This window comes from Neovison vison, chromosome 2 (genome assembly GCF_020171115.1).
Source record: "Neovison vison isolate M4711 chromosome 2, ASM_NN_V1, whole genome shotgun sequence".
NCBI classification, from domain to species: domain Eukaryota; kingdom Metazoa; phylum Chordata; class Mammalia; order Carnivora; family Mustelidae; genus Neogale; species Neogale vison.
The window spans coordinates 214,314,974-214,332,764 of NC_058092.1; the positions used below are offsets into that span (position 1 = coordinate 214,314,974).

The 17,791-nt window shown below is 51.0% G+C and overlaps 1 protein-coding gene across 3 annotated transcripts in view; it reads left to right on the plus strand.

The window, feature by feature from the left end:
* SUFU (SUFU negative regulator of hedgehog signaling) overlaps positions 1 to 17,791 on the plus strand; it is a 113,613-nt gene that overhangs the window by 81,057 nt on the left and 14,765 nt on the right. For 2 of the 3 annotated variants that reach the window (XM_044240402.1, XM_044240399.1), the window contains exons 7-9: positions 305 to 461; positions 2,307 to 2,418; positions 16,415 to 16,549. In XM_044240402.1, the coding sequence (XP_044096337.1) occupies positions 305 to 461; positions 2,307 to 2,418; positions 16,415 to 16,549 (404 nt within the window). The remainder of the gene's footprint in view (positions 1 to 304; positions 462 to 2,306; positions 2,419 to 16,414; positions 16,550 to 17,791) is intronic. The other variant, XM_044240400.1, reaches the window with a different exon arrangement.

A 17,791-nucleotide genomic window follows, 5' to 3' on the forward strand; every position in this document is an offset into this window, starting at 1 on the left:
AGAGTTAGGACCCTGAAACAGGTATGCTGGTGGTTTTATTGGAAGGTCCAGGTAGAAGATGAGCTTTCCTTGGGATTTTCATGCTTCCTGGCTTCCCCTGATCCCTGGTTCCCCCAGAGGAGTCAGTGACTGGCAGAGAGCATCATGGGTTAGCAACCAGGGCAGAACAAGATCAGACATCCTGCTCTTCCAGCACCTGTTCCACGCTCAGCACCTTCAAGAACTCAGTGAATACTGGAAAGGTGGTGGTGACCTTGGGCCACTGGTTCGCTGAAGGAACTCTGGCTCTTTGGTTCTTTCCAAGCAGGAGAGAGTTGACAAAGGCATCGAGACGGATGGCTCCAACCTGAGCGGTGTCAGCGCCAAGTGTGCCTGGGATGACCTGAGCCGGCCCCCTGAGGACGACGAGGACAGCCGGAGCATCTGTATCGGCACACAGCCACGGCGGCTCTCTGGCAAGGGTAGCTGTGACCACCCAGCCCTCCCTTCCCCTGTCTCCAGGCCCGGTTTTCAGGCTCTCTGCGATGGGGCTATAGCATCGGCAGCCCATTCAGTAGTTCCTTTCTGGCAGGACTGAAACAGCAGGAGAGCTCTTCCAGCAGCGTGGCACGAAGGGAGCTCTGTTGGCCCATTTCTCTTGTGTTGCCTGTGTGTATTTCAGATGCACTGCCAGCAGTGAGCATTGTATTTTAGATTTGTCCCCTTACAATCTGAGGTCATGGAGGTGAGTGGAAGCCATAGAACAGTTACAGGAAAAGGCCATAGTCCACCCAAGTCTGAAAGAACAAGCATCGGCCACCCACAGAATTGAAACAGGGCCCAGCTCTGGCCTGAAAGCCATGCCAGACCCGAGAATCACTGGCCTCAGGCCCTCCCAGGCCTTAGCTGGGAGAGGCCTGAGTGTGGAACCAGCACACAAACTTCCCTGCCTCCCTGTCCTACAGATACAATGTGAGGGGCCATGTGCGGGGCACCCTGTACCCACTGCCTTCTGCACGGGGCCTTGGGGAAGAAGGATGTGGCTCTCCTGCCGGAAGCTCACCAAGGTGGTCTTGGTTGTAGAAACAGCTATGATTCTTAGCAAAGGGCATCCCTACCCAACTCCAAAAGGAAAGCAGCCATTTACCTATATGTATTTTGACAGCTTGTTTTTCTACTTTCTTTGTCTAGTTCCTCCCACCTTCCTACAGTCCTGAACAAAATGCCTGCACATGGGATAGCACTTATGGGAGCTATACTCTTTGCCTAAAGGACAACTTAAGCTCCTAGTGCAAATATCAACCCCCTTCTGCCTTCCTGCTTGTTCTGATAGTGTGCTAATAAGCCCATGGGAGGTTCCAAGAGAAAGCATACAGTCATTAAAATCATTTAGTTGCTTTTGACGAGAAAGATAATTTAAGGAAGGACACATAGTCTTATCCAAAATTTCAGCCATTATTGGCTATTTTTTTTTTCAAAAATTAATGAAGTAACCCATATCACTGTAACAAGTCAGACAGTTAGAAAAGTTAGTATTATCACCTCTGTAGTCCACTCTAAGCCCATCTTTTGAGCAACCAGCATTAATTTGCTTTTTTGGATGTGTTTGCTGTTTGTATAGGTAAATCTTGGACCAAAAATCTCTATAATGGACCAGAATAGTGACCTTCATCCCAAAGTTCAACAAAGTACCTTGCAAAAGTCCCACCTAGAGATTCCTCTCTCACCCTCTTGGCCCTTGGCAGACCCAGGGATAAGCAGGGTTCCCTGGGACCAAAATGGGGGGATGACCTCAGCTGAGGTCATCCCCCACTGGCCCACCCAAGGAGGAGGGTGGCAGGGTATCATCTGACCACGCAGAGTCCAAAAAATGCATAAGAGTTCATTCATGGTGGAGCAACTTACAGCCTTAGTGGCATCCATCGCAGTGGGCAGAATCCCCAGGTGGGCTTGGGCAGTGGCAAAGACCTTGTTAGTCACTGTCTGGAGCTATGTTAAGGGTCAGCCTGGGGCCCATGTAACAGGAAGGGGAAGGACAGTGAAGAGCCCTATGTTGGAAGGTGCCCTTCTGAAGTCCAGAGGCCACCCCCTTATCTTCTGCAAGAGTGGCGCTTTTCAAACCAGAAATTCCTTGAGAGCACGGTTGCCTCATCTGGCCTGTGTCCTCACAGTGCTCTCACTCAGCTCTCAAGGCTGACGTCTAGAGTGGGTTCACAGGTTTCCTAGAACCTTTTCCTAGCATGACTGCAGAGCCTGGTTCCAAGCACAGGGTTGAGGGATGTTAGGAGTCCAAAGGGCCATCGGGCAACTTAGTGGTGTTGTTGCAGACACGGAACAGATCCGGGAGACCCTGAGGAGAGGACTTGAGATCAACAGCAAACCTGTCCTTCCGCCAATCAACCCTCAACGGCAGAATGGCTTCACCCACGACCGGGCCCCGTAAGTTCCTGGTCCACAGAGGGGATTCGTAGAGCTTCCTGAGAGCAGGGTTCCCGGGCTGGTACAAGGGAGGCAGTTTTGTCCTGAAGTGTCTGTTCCTGGAGCTTGCATGAAAGAGAACAATGCCAATAGCCCTTGCTGGATGGACCCAGGGTCTCTGGGGCACACAGACCTGTGGGTCATAGGAAGGGCCTCAGAGGGGACCCAGCGGCCCAGGAATATAAACATCAGTAAATATTTACACACGCTGTGTGAGCAGACAGGAGGCCAAGTTGGGGCAAAATCCCAGCCTTGAGGGAGCCCATTGTGCTGAGCATGACTCCCCTCCTTATCTTGGCCTCGGCCAGAGTTGCCCTTCCTTCCTTCCTGGAGCCTGGTCTCCGGCTGATAGCTGCGGCCCCAGGGGCCTCCCTGTCTGGCCAGCCCCAAAGTGGATGCCTGCTGCTGAGGCCCTTTTTCCTGCCTTCCTTCCATGGGGCCCAGAGAAGGGAAGGGAAGTCCTTTACAGGCCTCTGCTGCCTGTCTAGGGGCCTCTGTAGCCCTTTGGGAGCGACTGTGGCTACCTCCAGCGGTCAGGTCCTCTTCCTGCTGACCTCTCTTCCTCTGATAGGGGATGAATGGTAGGCAGGGCTGGAGCTGGACACCCCCTTCTGCCCTTTGAATCAGGGAAGCTGTAGGGAATAGCTGCTGGCAGGGGATGCCTGGGAGCTGGCAGCCCAGAGCAGAAACCTTGCCTGCCAGGGAGGAAGTTGCTGTGCCCTGGGCTCAGAAGGAAGCACAGCACTCCTGCAAGAGCAGGGTGATCTATCCTTCTTCTGAGAAGTCTTTATTATACTTGTGCTGTGTGGCAAGCTCAGGGCCCAGGGGGCCATCCAGGATACCAGCTCTTCCTTTGGAGGTGCAGGAACTGAAATTGGTGTGAGTGGAGCTGTAGATGCATTTCGTTGGAAATAGCCATGTCTTTGAATTCTAGCTTCAGCTGCTCATCCACAACCCCCAGAAGTGGTCGTGATCTAACAGTCTACAGAAAAGACAAGTCAGGATGATCTGGAATAGTTAGGGAGGGCTTCTTGGAGGAGGAAGAACATGAGATGGAGACGGACCTTAAAGTTGCCCTAGAATTTTCAAGCAGGAGGAGGAGCTGACAGGGCTGGAACAGGGGAGGCCTGGCTAGCTAAAGTCAAGGCTATAACCTGGGAGCAGACTGTGGGGGAGGGAGAGTTACTCTGGATTCCCAAGATGGCTCACCTGGAGTTTGGCGTCCAGAAGTGATGCAAGTTGAGCTTCTTGGCAAGAGTCCGGAGAAGCCTCCATTGCCATGTCTGAGCAGCTTTCAACTCCAGCCAGTGGGTTTCTCCAGCCATCTGCTTTGAAGTAGCTGGCGTGAGGCACCATGATCTTCTCTGGCAGCAGCAGATGGCCAGGCTGAGGCGTGGGGCATCTGGAAGTTCTCCACCTGGGACTCTGGACCCTGTCCTGGGGCCATGCTCCTTCCCATGCCCTGAGCTTGGTTTCACCCTCTAGGCCCCGTTGGCACTGGTGGGGAAGCTGGGAGGTACTTGAAGGCTTAAAGGCTCCAGTCTATCGCCTATGACTTGTAGACGGTCTCAGTTCAGATGGCCCTGTCACCTCTGGGAGGTCCAGGTTTCCAAGCAGAAGGGCAGGGGCTCCTGCAGAGACACACCCCACTGGCCGCTCCTGTATATGTGGAGCAGGCTTGAGATCTCACTCGCCTTCCCGGGCAGGCGTTCAGCTGCTGCACTTGAGGAGGAAGGGGACACAGGGCTCAGGCTTCTGGATGCATATGTACATCCCAGACTCAGCCCAGCCCTGACGGTGAGAGGGGCGCTGGGTCTGGTCCGAGGGCTATCTGTAGACACCAGGTAAGAGCTACAGCCTCCACCTTTGGCCTGAGGTGACTGAGCTACAAATAGATGAGCTACAAATAGGTCTCTTCCTGCAGCTCCAGTGACCGGTCAGGTACCCACAGTGCTGAATCTGCAGTCCGGAGGGAATCAGAATATCTCTCTGAGGTTCTCAGAGCTAGTTATCAATTTGTTAGCCATTGGTTGAGAAGTGGTTCCTCTTGCTTTGCCAAGATCCTTTTCCAGCACACCCCACAAAGTGTCTCACGGCTCTAGCTCGAGGTTATCTCATGATCGATGATGACAGACTCCGTTTAGATCAGCAAGCACGATTGTAATATCTGTGCTGCCCACTCTGGGACCTGACCCCGTTTCAGATAAACCACATGGACTGCGACTGAGAAAGCCAACCCCAAATGTGCTGGCACCAGTGTTTGTTCCTCTCCCTGTGGGGGAGCAGCCAGCGTGGGCCTTCCTGTGTGTGCGTCTGAGCTTCCTTCAGTCGGGCTTTTTCAGCTGGGGCGTGCTGGTTCCACATGGCTCTGGGAATGGTCTGAGGAAGCTGTGGTTCGGAAGGGCCGGTGGGGCTGGGGCATTAGCAGCTGGGCTGTGGCCTACTTGCGGGGGGCAGGGGCAGGGGTCAAGCACTTGCTGTTTTCATAGCCTGCTAGTTGCTAACACTTACATGGTGACGACCATGTGCCAAGTAACATTCCAAGTGCTTTACACCGCATGACCTTCATTCATTCTCACAGTCACTCTGGGAAATAGATAATCTTACTGTCCCCTTTTACAGATGAGGAGACTGAAGTATAGAGAGGCCAGTCTTCCCTAGTGTGACCTTCCTTACCCCATTCTCAGGGACTCCATGAGGGACACACAAGGCTATGTCTCTGAGGTGGTAGTGATCTCATTGGTGGACCTCATCCCTCCAGTTGGCGTAGGAATAGGAACCTTTCACGTGACACTGAAAACAAGGCTAAGCCCCATGGTAGAAGCTTACGATGCGGACTTAACTCTAGGGAAGACATGGGGTCAGTGTTGGTGCTTCCAAATCCCAGAGATAACGAGCTGTATCATAATTGGCTCATTTATACCAGAATTCCTTTCTGACACAAAGCCTTGTTTTCTTCATGTTCAGAAACAAAACCAACCCTATTTCTGTCCCCACGTCAGGGCTAGGGGATTTCTTTCTTTCTTTCTTGAGGCCTCACTTCCTGCTTCCCAGAAAGGCAGGCCCCTCTGGGTAACCTGCTCCTCTCCCACTTGCCCTCGTTAGCCCTCCTCCCACTGCCTTCCCAGAAGGAGAGTCCTTGGCCCTTTGGGGGGCTTCTTTCAGAGTTTCACAACCCTTGCATTCCAGCCATGAAATTTTTATCTGGCTTTTCCCAAGATGATCCGTTGAGAAAAGCCTCCTTCAGCTTGCTGGCACCTCCCTTCCCACTGCCTGCCTGGGTGAGTTTGGGAAGCATGGGAAGCCACTCCTTTCTGTCACTGAGGACAGCCTGGCTTGAGACTGTGCCTGCCAACATCGGTAGGGGCCTGAGAAAGGAAAGGCCCTGGACATCTTCTCTGTCTGAGGTCAACTGGAATGTTATACAGACTTTGGCTTTGGGACTTGGGGGATGCCTGTGGTCAGGTGTATTGGGTGGGGATTTTGCATTTCCATCAGCTTCTGCTCTGAAGCAGGGGACCTGAGGCAGTGATCCAGGCCCTCCTTCTCACTCTGCCGGGGTCTCCCTGCCTGAGGCTGGAGGACCTTTACGAAGGTCTCTGGGCCGCACAGCCTCCCAGAGAGGGGCAGCGCTTGTGCGTGCGTGTGCGCAGGCGTGTTGGCAGGGTAAGGTCCCCGACTGTGAGAAAAGTGCTTTGGAGTTGAGACACCTTTCAAAGCAAACTAACCATCATTTCTGAGCCAAGTTTCTTAGTCTTCATGGGAATCATGCCAGCAGCTTTTAAGGCGTTTTTTTGTTTGTTTCTTTGTTTTGTTTTGTTTTTTGCCTTTTTGCCTTAATTTCCTGAAGAATTAAGGTTTTATAGTTTGAATTCCCTGGTTGTAACTTTCTCCACTGCATAAACCCCCCCCCCCAACACACACACATGCTTGCACATATATTTCTCTCCACTTTTAGGAGTGTCTCTGCTCCCATCTGTTTGCCTTTTGGATGGGGTGACTTTGCTGCCTCTGCTCCCATCTTGAATAGCTTATAACCTGGCCAGGGAGTCAACCTTTAGAGAAACCTGTGTTTTCTTTCACTCACCCTATGAGGCCCTTCTTAATTAGAGGAAGAAAATATCTAGTTTGCACCCAGTGAACTGAGTGAAGGGAGGTGAGTTTCCATCTGGGAAGACAGCTGGGCCGCTGGCACTCAGGGCTCGCACACAGGGCAGTCAGGGGTGACCCTGCTCCAAGTTTCTAGCACATCAGGCCATGGCCAGCCCAGAGTCTGCACCTGTCACACCAGCTTCCCTCACCACTCCCACGCTGGGGAAGTACATTGTTTTCATGAAGAGAAGATCCAGAAGGAGACAACCCTGCTCTCAGGGCCCCGGCCGGGTCCCGCAGGGCTAACAGGAGGAAGGGCCCCGGCCTCTAGGATTCATAAATGTCCCGCTGAGCGCCTGCCTTTGGGTGCCTTTCTCACAGAGAACACAATAGAAAGGGCAGAATGAAGCGCGTCACAGCAAACCGGGCACGGGTACATTTCTGCTTGAACTCCTTTCTCTGCTCCACTTCCCCAGAGAGATGGAGCCGAGGCCACGGTTTACACCATAGCTTTAGGGTTCATGGCCAGCGTGTTGAATCCTCAGTCCACAGGGCAGCCCCCTTCTTCAGAGTCACACAGTCAGAAGCGTTTTTATCGCCCATCTTTGATCCTCAGTGTCACCTAACACTTGAGCAGTGAGTCACTTCTCCAGGGAAGGGAAAAGGAAGGCTCAAAGGTGAGAGCTGGAGAGAGGAAATGACTCAGTGTCTCAGAAAACAGAAAGCCAAGTGCTCTGGGGAGAGTGGGCTCACTCAGGAAAGCCGGCCTCCTCATCTCCCACCCAAGTCAGAGGGCTGGGCTGGGGCCCCGAGTTAACTCCTCTGGTTGACAAAGTCACCCTCTCATCATCACGCCAGTTTCACTCCTTCTCTTGTCCCTGGCCACGTGCTGCCCCACTGTCCATCCTCACAGCCCGTCTTCAGGGCACTTTCAACAAAATTACCGTATTTATTCTTCGCTTGTGGGTGTTTACCAGGTTACAACCTTGTGTTTAGGAGTAGTTGTGGACCTGGGGCTTTACCCCCATCCCACACCTCTACCCCATCCCAATCCTGCCCCGAAGGGGGACCTTCAAGTGGTTCTTTCTTTGCAAAGTTCAGAGCTTTTGTCAGCAATCTGAAAGCAAAAGGAATAATCTCCCAGCCAAGAGGCAGAAGCCAGAGGTTGGCCTGGCTCAGCAGGTCAAACCCAGGTTGCTGTTGAGCAGTTGCCAACCCTGGTGCCCTGGTTCCTGCTCCCAGGCATCCCCAAGGAGGAGGCCCCAAGTTGTGTGGTCAGTGTAGATGTCACCCCTGTCACAGGACTGGGACTGTGGCTAAAAGGAGTCTTCGTGGTCCAGCTCCTTTCCTTTCCATGCCTGCTGCCATTGATAGAACATGACCAATAAATACCCTTGGGCTAAGATGGAAAAATGAAGGCTTTTCAACCTAAAGAGCCCCAGGTGGTGAGGAAACATGCACACAATCTGTCAGTCTGTAAAATGTGGGCAGAGCGAACAGGGCTGTGTACTGTAAACCATACAGTGCTAGAAAATCAGGAATCTATCTTGACACTGGAAGGAGAGAGTGTTTTAGGATATGTAAAAAGTCACCTTATGCAGTGGGAAGTATAAATATAGAATGTGTTACATAGACAGGTGGTAAAGAAGAAATAAAGGGAAAGATTTAGATCGATTCCTGAATTACCGAGGTGTGCATCTAAGCCATCCCATAATCCACCCCTCACTGTTCCTACTTTAGGAAGACTCCTGGGCCAGACAGGGTCTCACGACTGAGCAGGCCATTTTTTTTTTTTTAAAGATTTTATTTATTTATTTGAGAGAGAGAGAGACAGTGAGAGAGAGCATGAGCGAGGAGAAGGTCAGAGAGCGAAGCAGACTCCCCATGGAGCTGGGAGCCCGATGTGGGACTCGATCCTGGGATTCCAGGATCACGCCCGGAGCCGAAGGCAGTCATCCAACCAACTGAGCCACCCAGGCGTCCCTGAGCAGGCCATTTTTATTAAGGATTGCAACATGCTGGGCTCTGTGGTGTGAGCTGCTGTTGTCCCCATTTTACAAATCAGAACATAGAGGCTTAGACAGATGATACAACTTACCTCCAGTCAGTAAGCTGGGAGTAAGTGTCAGGGTCAGGATTCGAACCTTGGACTGTTTGATCCAGCCCTCTCCACCACTGGCGACTGCCTGTGAAAGAGGATACATGTGGAGGGGCTTCGTGCCAATCCATAGGAAAAGATAACTGGAAAGTAGGCCCTGGAAGTTTGCACACCACTGTACAGAGGAGAGCTGGTATTTCAGTTTGCCTCGAAACCCATGAGGGTGGCAGGTCCGTGGGCACTGTTTGGCTAGGAAAAGCATGTCCCCAAATATGGTGAAATCTGTTGGAGGATATACTCCACCAGAATGAGTGAGGAAGATACACAGGGGACAGGAAATGGGGTCCAGCATGGGAAAGGGGTCAGGGGAATCACCAGGTGATGGCAAGCAGCAAGAATAGAAGGCAGCCAGTTCAGACGGGTCTCTGAAGGGAGGGCTTGGAAAAAGATAAAATTGATAAATCCCTGATGTATTTGAGTATCTTGGGGAAATCTGTAGACCATTGGTAGTTAGTTTAGGATTGAATTAGGGATAAACACGTAGAAAACCAAGACTGTTATTAAACCCAAGGAAAATAGAAAACTGTGCCAGAAAAGTTAAGTATAATTTTCTGAAAGTATACATGATGGTATAGTACATGCCTCAGTTGTAGATAGCACTGGTTTCATACAATAGTGTAGACACTTGATGCTGATCCAGACAAACTTGGGATGCCGTTCTCCTGGGAAGAGGAGGGAGGGAGGGTGGGACGGATGAGAGTTAAGACCTCATATTCCTTTGTAGGAAGTCAGTAGGTGAAGCCAGAGAGGGGGAAATGGGGTAGTCAAAGTGAAGCGTGTTAGAAGTCTGGAGGGACACCTGGGTGGCTCAGTGGGTTAAGCGTCTGCCTTCAGCTCAGGTCATGATCCCAAGGTCCCAGGATTGAGCCCCACATTGGGCCCCCTGCTCAATGGAGAGCCTGCTTCTCCCTCTGCCTGCCACTCCCCCTGCTTGTGCTCGCTCACTCTCTGACAAATAAATCTTGGGAAGGAAGGAAGGAAGTCAGTCGGTCTGGAGAAAATACCAAAAGAGTCCACGAACAGAGATGAGAGTGGTTGTCTCTGAAGAGCAGGGTCAGAAGACCCTGTGACTCTTTAAACTTTAAAAAGAATTGTTAATAAAAGTCCAAGAAGTGATGTCGTAGGAGTGGTTACAGCTCAGCCCACCCAGTGAAAGGAGAGAATAACCAGCTCCGACTGGAAATCACAGAATTAGCACCGAGGCCGCCCGGGTCATGCAGAGATGCTTCCCCTGCCCTGGCACCGAGTGAGAAGCTGAGGATTAGCAGCTGTAACCACCTGACAGGCCTCCTGAGAGCTTCTGTTTGGGCGTAAAGGGGCCAACAAGGGGCACTTATCCAGCCATGGAGGCAGACTGGATATGGAGTGGAAGTGGCAGGGTGCTGGAAGAAAGCACCTTGGGCAGAGTGAGATCAGGAAGGAAAACCCTGTGCCCTGTCATCTCCAGATGGAGGGTCCCCGCAGGCTTTAAGGGGGTTTCATTGGGTGTTAAGGGAAAAGGTGGTTCTTTGGCTAAGATTGGAAGGTGCTGGCTCACATAGAATGAAACTGCTAGTTTGGCCTCTCCTGTCCTTCTCAGTCCTCAAAATGCCAACATTTTAGTCTTTCATCTGAGACACAGTGTGTTACATCCAGCCCTTGCCCCATCTGCCTTTCTAGAAGCTTCCCTTAAATTAAAATTCCATCAAATACCCTTTGGGAAGTCCTGCCTTGACTTCTAGGAAGCCGCTGTTTTGTTTTGTTTTGTTTTTAAGAATTCAGGGGAAAAAAAAAAATCAGTGTGTCTAAATAGCCTTGAAACTCCAGAAGGAAAGCCCACTCAGAGGGTTGGAAGGTTCTTAAGGAGAAACATTGTGGTTGTTTTAGTTTGGCGTCAGGAAGACCTGGGATTTTGTCTCAGTCCTTTATTTGTTCACTGCATAACCTTGGGCTAATTATTTAAGTCTCTGAGTTTCAGTTTCTTTATCTATAAAATGGGGAAAGTAATACCTCTTGAAGGAGTAGCCATGAAAATGAAAGAAAGGAAGCAAAGTACTGAAAGGGTTTAGCTGAGAAGCTGGGCCCAGAGTCTGCATTCAGTAAAAGGCACCTCTTAACAACATATTGTGACCAGTCCCCTGGAAACTAGAACGATGTGTTATACCTCCAGGGACCAGGATAGGTATGTAGAGAATCCTTTACATAACTCAGATTTCTTGAAGAATTTGAACAAAATATGGAAGGAGAAGTATGTATTACCAGCACAGATTATTAAGGAACAGTGTCAAGAAAAGCTGAAACTCAAGAACTGAGTCTTTTGCAAAAAAGTGCTATGACTAGCAAAAAGGACCTTATTTTTTATACTTCTGTTTGAAACAACCAGAAGAAGGAAGTGTAGGCCCTATTGTTTGGACAGAGTAACTTTAATCAATGGCAGAGAGAAAGCAGGATTTACCCAAGTTCTGTTATGCTTCCATTTCAAAAAGAATGGTTATCTTGGGACGCCTGGGTGGCTCAGTTGGTTGGACGACTGTCTTCGGCTCAGGGCGTGATCCTGGAGTCCCGGGATCGAGTCCCACATCAGGCTCCCAGCTCCATGGGGAGTCTGCTTCGCTCTCTGACCTTCTCCTCGCTCATGCTCTCTCTCACTGTCTCTCTCTCTCAAATAAATAAATAAAATCTTTAAAAAAAAAAAAAAAAACTTTAAAAAAAAAAAAAAGAATGGTTATCAGAGTAGTTAGAGTCATCTAGGCATCCATGAGAAGACTGAAGCCATGATTTCAGGCTTCCTGGCCCGTATGTCTTGTGCCCCAGAACACTGGGCGAATTGGCAAATGAGATTTATGAAGCCGGTGTCCGTAATCTTCAAGGTAGTAAGAGAGAGGTGTTGGCAGACTGAAAGCACTCCGAAGTTTCAAAATGCAAAAAGCATCTCGCACTCTCCAAACTAGTGCGCATAGTGTCAACTCTCAGGGAAAATTCTGGACTAGACTATTCAATAGGCAGGCTGTGAATGCTCTTTGAAGAGGAACAGCGAGCCCTGAGAGTCAGTGTGGATTCATGAAGAGTCAGACCTGCCAGACCATTCTCATCTATTTTTAGAAATAGTTACCAGGTTGCCTAGCTGGCTTAGTTGGAAGGGCATGGGACTTTTAATCTTCGACTGTGAGTTCGAGTCCCACATTGGGTGTAGCGGTTATGTAAATGAATAAATGAAAACTTTTTTTAAAAATTTACCTTAAAAAACAAAGAAGAAACAGTTACCTATTTCAACGTAGTAGACAAAGGAAGTGCTTTAGACCTTCTTTAGGGTTTAGCAAGACATTTTCAGAATGCCTTCTGACATCACTGTTGGCAAGACAGAGAAATGTCCACAGAGCATCCAGGAAGGCGAAGGGGCTTGGTGATGGGCTGGTCGGGTTGATTTGTAATTGGTTGGATGAACATACCCAAAGAGCAATGATGTCAGTCTGTCAGCCTGTCTCCTTGGCCCTACCCTGTTCACAGTTTAATCAAAGCCTGCGATGAGGACATTGATGGTGAGCTTAACTTCCGCCAGGGATATGAAGTCAGGGGGGAACGTCAGTATGAAGGATGCCAGAGTCAGCTTTCAGAAATACCTGGAGCGCCTGAAACGGTAGCCAGGAAATGCAGAGTTGGCCTCTTAGCACCAGCTAATCCCCGGTACATACAAGATGGGGAGAAGAAGTCCAAGCGCAGGCCGTGGGAGAGAGCCTAAGGGAGCTGTGGTTGGCAGAGGATGTGCCGTAAGAGCTGGTAGTATGATGGGATTTTAAAGAATAGACAATTTGATGACAGTTTTAATAGAAATAACATTTCCCAAATAAGAAAGCTCATAGTCCCTCTTTGATCTGCACTGGTTAGACCACATGCTGGATTTATTTCCACACGCGACATTGACTTCTGGACGTGACACTCTGGCTTTGACAAGCTAGAATAAATGCAAGCGCACGTGACTTGGATGGCTAGAAGGTTTCAGAACCGTGTCTCAAGAATATAGTTCAAATTTGGGGCCACAAATACTGGAAATGAGAAACTGGTGGTGGTCTGTGAGAGCAGCCTCGGGGATTTGAAAGGCTATCATGGGAAGAGGGATTAAAACACTTTTGGGCAGCCTGAGGTTCGGAAGATGAGAATTGCAGGAAGACCATTGTGCTCTGAAGAGGGAAGACGGCCCTGCAGCACCTCCCTCAGCAGAACAAAAGCCTCATGGGTTTTTGTTGGCCTGTAGAGGTGCCTTCCCAGAGGCCCAGTGGTTCAACAGGGCCCTTAGGATCTGTTCAAGGAGTCAGGAGCCCTTCAAGCCCCATCTCCAAGTCCTGTCTCCTGAGCTCAGGGCAAAGACCTTCGCTCAGAAGTGGGGACTGACTTGGCCAGAGGCAGTTGGTAAAGGCAGATAATTCCCTATTAAGCTATCAGCATTCTTTTATTTTATTATATTTTATTTATTTGTTTGACTGAGGTCACAAGTAGGCATAGAAGCAGGCAGAGAGAGAGGAGGAAGCAGGCTCCCTGCTGAGCAGAGAGCCCAATACAGGGCTTGATCCCAGGACCCTGGGACCATGACCTGAGCTGAAGGCAGAGGCTTTAGCCACTGAGCCCACTAAGGTATCCCTAAACTATCAGCATTCTTATAGGAAGAGAAGACAGATTTCTAGAGACGGTCACCTGACATCCTGTTAATGCATTCCAGATGTATTTTGAACACCTACTACATCCCCAGGTACCGTTAAATGCTTCCTGTGGGTCATCTTATTTAATCCTTATAACGAAAGGGTATTATTATCTTTCCCCATCAAGAGGATACTGACGCTTAGAGAGTGGGTAAGTCATTTGCCTGAGCAGGAGCTCAGGAGTGAAGAGTCGAACCCAGAACCTATGTGTTAGCCATTCTGCCACCTGGAGCGGTGACTCATCCTCCCTCCCCTGGGCCCATATCCCTAGCAGTCCCCAGGGGGTATAGGGTGTGCTTCCCTGGGAGCCCTTCTCCCTTCCAGCCCCCTGAAGCTCTGCCTTCTCCTCCACTGGGAACTCAGAGAGAAAACAGCCCAACTGAAAAATTAGGCCATGCTGGCGAGCACAGTACTTATTTTTTTATGACTAAGATTAAGCTGACAACCATGCAAAACATTGCAAACCTGTGTCGGCTGCAGATTTAATACCTCGCCCAGCCCACACAAATAATTCATGCTTCTGCATCGATGTCCAGAAAAAACAAATCAGCAGAAAGCTGGGCTCCTGTGTGTGTGTGTGTGTGTGTGTGTGTGTGTGTGTGTGTGTGGAACGGCCGCGTTTCCATTGAAGCAGCATGCCGGAAATACCCAAGCTCCAGGATTGCAGATCTAGCATTTTGCAATTTTTTTTTCTCTTAAAAGATTAAAGTACGTTTTCAAATGATTGAAGGTTGGTGGGAGGTGTAAATGTGGGCACTTGTCACATTAATTCTTCAGATGATTAAGTTCTTTTCCATTTCTTTAAAGCTGTTTGCAGTTGGGTTTGATGTCCTCGTTCTGGGTGAGTGTGTTGTAGCAGTTACCAAGGTGACTTTAGCTGACTTTCAACAATTTATTTTTCCCTCCAGCGTGAGATGTCTCTAGCCCTGTGTGCTGTTGATTCTTCTCTCCCAGCCCCCCGCCCCCACCCCAGTTGCTATTCATCAGCATTTTTGCTTGTGCCAGAGAAGCAGCGATCCTGATCCTCCCGTGGGCCCCACGGGCTCCGAGGCCCCGCCCGGCAGCCAGGCTTCGGCCCCTTTCGGGCACATGGTGGTAGGTCTGTGTGCAGGGCCGGTGGTCGGTGATGGCACGGGCAGGCAACTGTGAGAATCACACCCTGGCTCTTTCCCTTAAACTCACTGTGAGCTCAGTCTTGTCACCTCACCTCTCGGAGCCTCCATTTTCTCATCTGTGAGAGGATTGATCATAGAACATGCTTGGGACTCAGCCAGAGAGTGTGTGGGCTCCTTGCTCTGGAGCAGAGTAGAACTCAGAATTCTTCTGAGTTCTGCTCTTGCCTGGGCCCTGAGGGCCCCCACGGAGAGATGATGGTGGGCGTTGTCCTCCTCAGAAGGGAGACGTAGCAGCTGGCGTGTGAGGGAAAGAGGTCTAGTCCGAGGTCCCAGGGCTCCCATGCTGGCCTGCCACAAACCGCCTCTGTGGCCTTGGACTCGTTACGGTCTCTCTTTTGCAAAAGGAAGAAGTAAACTAAACCACCTCAGAGTTTCCTTGCAGTCTTGAACTTCCATGACCGTCTGGGCCATAGCATTGGTCTCCTTTGCAGGTCTTGTGAAAGGGTTTGTCAAAGGAGAAGCCAGGGCAGTTTCAGAATTCGCTTTGGCAAACCAGAGGAAGAGACTACTTTGTGAAAGAGCCATTATATCTGGGGCTAGATCCACACAGCTGTGGGAATGGTCCCCATTAGCTCGGGGGCTTTTATAAACCACTGCCTTGGGAGGGCCCTGGGCTATCCGATGCCACCCACCATCCTTTTGCCTGCTGACCTCACACCCTCCCTCCAGGGAGGTTCTCTGCCTGATGGCGTGCCTCCCTTAGCCACAGGCCCCAGTGCTCAGCCCCCCAGCATGTGAGGGGGTTGGGCCTGCCCCTCATTGGCTGGCCAACTGCGGGCCTAGACATCCTGGATGGCTCCTGCTCCTTGAATGATAAATAACTAGAGCTTCTCATCCAGTATTTTGATGGACATTTGGGGAATTGTTCTGAGATTCACAGCCCAAACCAGGATCCGGCCTTTTGAATAGGATCAGTGGGTAACACTCATTTCCGGCTGAGGCTGATTTGAGAGGCTGTCAGTGGGGGCAGCTGAATTTGAAAGAGCCTATCTTAGATTGCAAAGGGACCCCATGGCCCAGTTGTGGGATGAGCTGTTGGTGGAAAGCAGGACAGGAGGGAGCATGAGGCAGCAGTGACAGCACACTGTGGCCAAGGCCATAGTCGGGAGGAATCTGGTACACGGCTCCTGGGGCCTCAAAACCCAGCAGGATGGTGGCCTGGTTCTCCCGCCCAGCAGGGCCCACTAGTCTGACTCCTGAGAGTCTGGTTTCCACCCGCTCCCTGAGGATTGTATCATGTCCTGGTCAGATGGAGGCTGTGTATGTCACTGCAGCTCCTGGCCATTAGCAGGATCGTGCCTGCTCGGAATATGCGGAAAGTCACAGCCTTTTCAGGGTCAGCTGGAAGGAAGCTCTTGGAGCTGCACCTCCTGCTACTCTAGCACTCCAGCTTTGGGGAACTTGGGAACCAGGGCTCCTGGGCAGGGGGAGAAGGGCTCTATGATGCTCTTGCTGTTGTGTAGGGAAGACCAAGCCACTGTGACATAAGCTTTCATGTAGTGTGTTGGCCAAAGATGAGGCTTTAGCACCCGATCTAACTGCAACCAGATCCCAGCTCCATACTCCCCACAGGGTGACCTGGGCAAGTCACTTAACCTCTCTGATCCCCAATTCCTATCCGTAAAAGGGATGTAACAGTAGTACCCACCTCATGGGGATGTGGAGAGGAGTGGTCCATGAGAAGTGCTTTGCACAGCAGCTGGCGTTCGGCAAGCACACAGCAGACGGTGACTGCTGTTGTCACTGTCCTCCATCACCATCACTGTTGTTATTCAGGAGCTCAGCCTGATAGACTCCCATCTTGCTCCTCCCCATGGTGTTGATCTTGTGCTGAACCTCTTCCTCTGCTTGCCTTGCAGGAGCCGCAAAGACAGCCTGGAAAGCGACAGCTCCACGGCCATCGTTCCCCACGAGCTGATCCGCACACGACAGCTCGAGAGTGTGCATCTGAAATTCAACCAGGAGTCAGGGGCTCTCATTCCCCTCTGCCTAAGGTGAGCCCCACGGCACACAGCTTGTCCTCAGGGAGCCGCAGGCCTCTGCTTGCCTTCTCCCCCACACCTGGGTGGAGTCTGCCCTCCACCCCCAGAGGAGAGCCTGTCAGGCAGTTCTGTCTTAGGCCTGTGGGGGGATCCTGTGGACTTGAGCCAGCCTATAACCCCCACTGGGCTGAGGAACATTTGTGTGTCCAGAGAGGTGACCTCGGTGCCGCTCCCTTAGGAGAGCGAACAAACTCGGATGCCCCCGCCATCCCAAAAGGCTGGAGTCGGTTACACTGGGGGGCAGGGCAGCAGCTCTGGTGGGTTGGACTTTTATTTTCTTTACTCGTTGCTTTTCCCATGCAAAACACTCCATTCTCCAAACTCCGTGGCCAGCACAACAGACTCCTGGAGGGACCGAGAAGCCCAGCTGTGTCCTTTCTGCTGCTGGCTGCAGTGCCAGAATCCTAGCCCTGTGGCCAGAATTCCCACTCCGCTTGGGGACGCTGCCATGGGCTGAGTCTGCTCCTCTGGCTTCTTGCAGAGCCCTTGGGGTTTCCACCCTCACTTTTATAGCAGGAAGGTGACCAGAATAACTCTAAACCCAGATGACAGTGACAAGGAAGAAGGGGGTTGCCCTGGTTCGGTCCCTCCCCATGGTCCTCAGAGCCTGAGGAAGGCGTTTGGATGCTAACCAGCACTGGCCAGGCACCCTGGGCAGCAGGGCAAAGATAGTAAGTGGTCAGAATGAATGGAAGCAGGGAAGGCCCCCCCACAGGACCCCAGCCATCTCCTCCCCAGCTCCCTCTCTGGCTCAAGCTCAGGACCATTTGACTGGTGAAGGGTTAATCTGAGGCAGCCTGGGAAAGCCAAGGGCAGGCTGGGCTTCATTTGCTGATGTGCATCTCTGCCTCACAGGTTGTCCCTGCCTGCCCTTCCCCCAGGTGTATTTCCAGACTGGGGATTAACAGTCACTTCTTTTGGCTCCCTCAGAGTGTCCCCATTTGGCGTCAGCCTTTATTACTATTACTATTATTATTATTATTATTACTGCTACTGCTATTATTATTATTTATTTGTCTATCTTGAGGTGGGCTTGTGGCCTTGGGGCTAGCCATTTTGACCTTGTGAGAGAGCCCACGAGCAGGTGGAAGACTGGCGCGGACACAGGGGTTGTGCTGGGAAGGCATTATGCCGTCCTGCCAGGGGCTTGGCGAATTTGTTTAGATGCTACTTCACCGCTGCCCTCAAAACAGA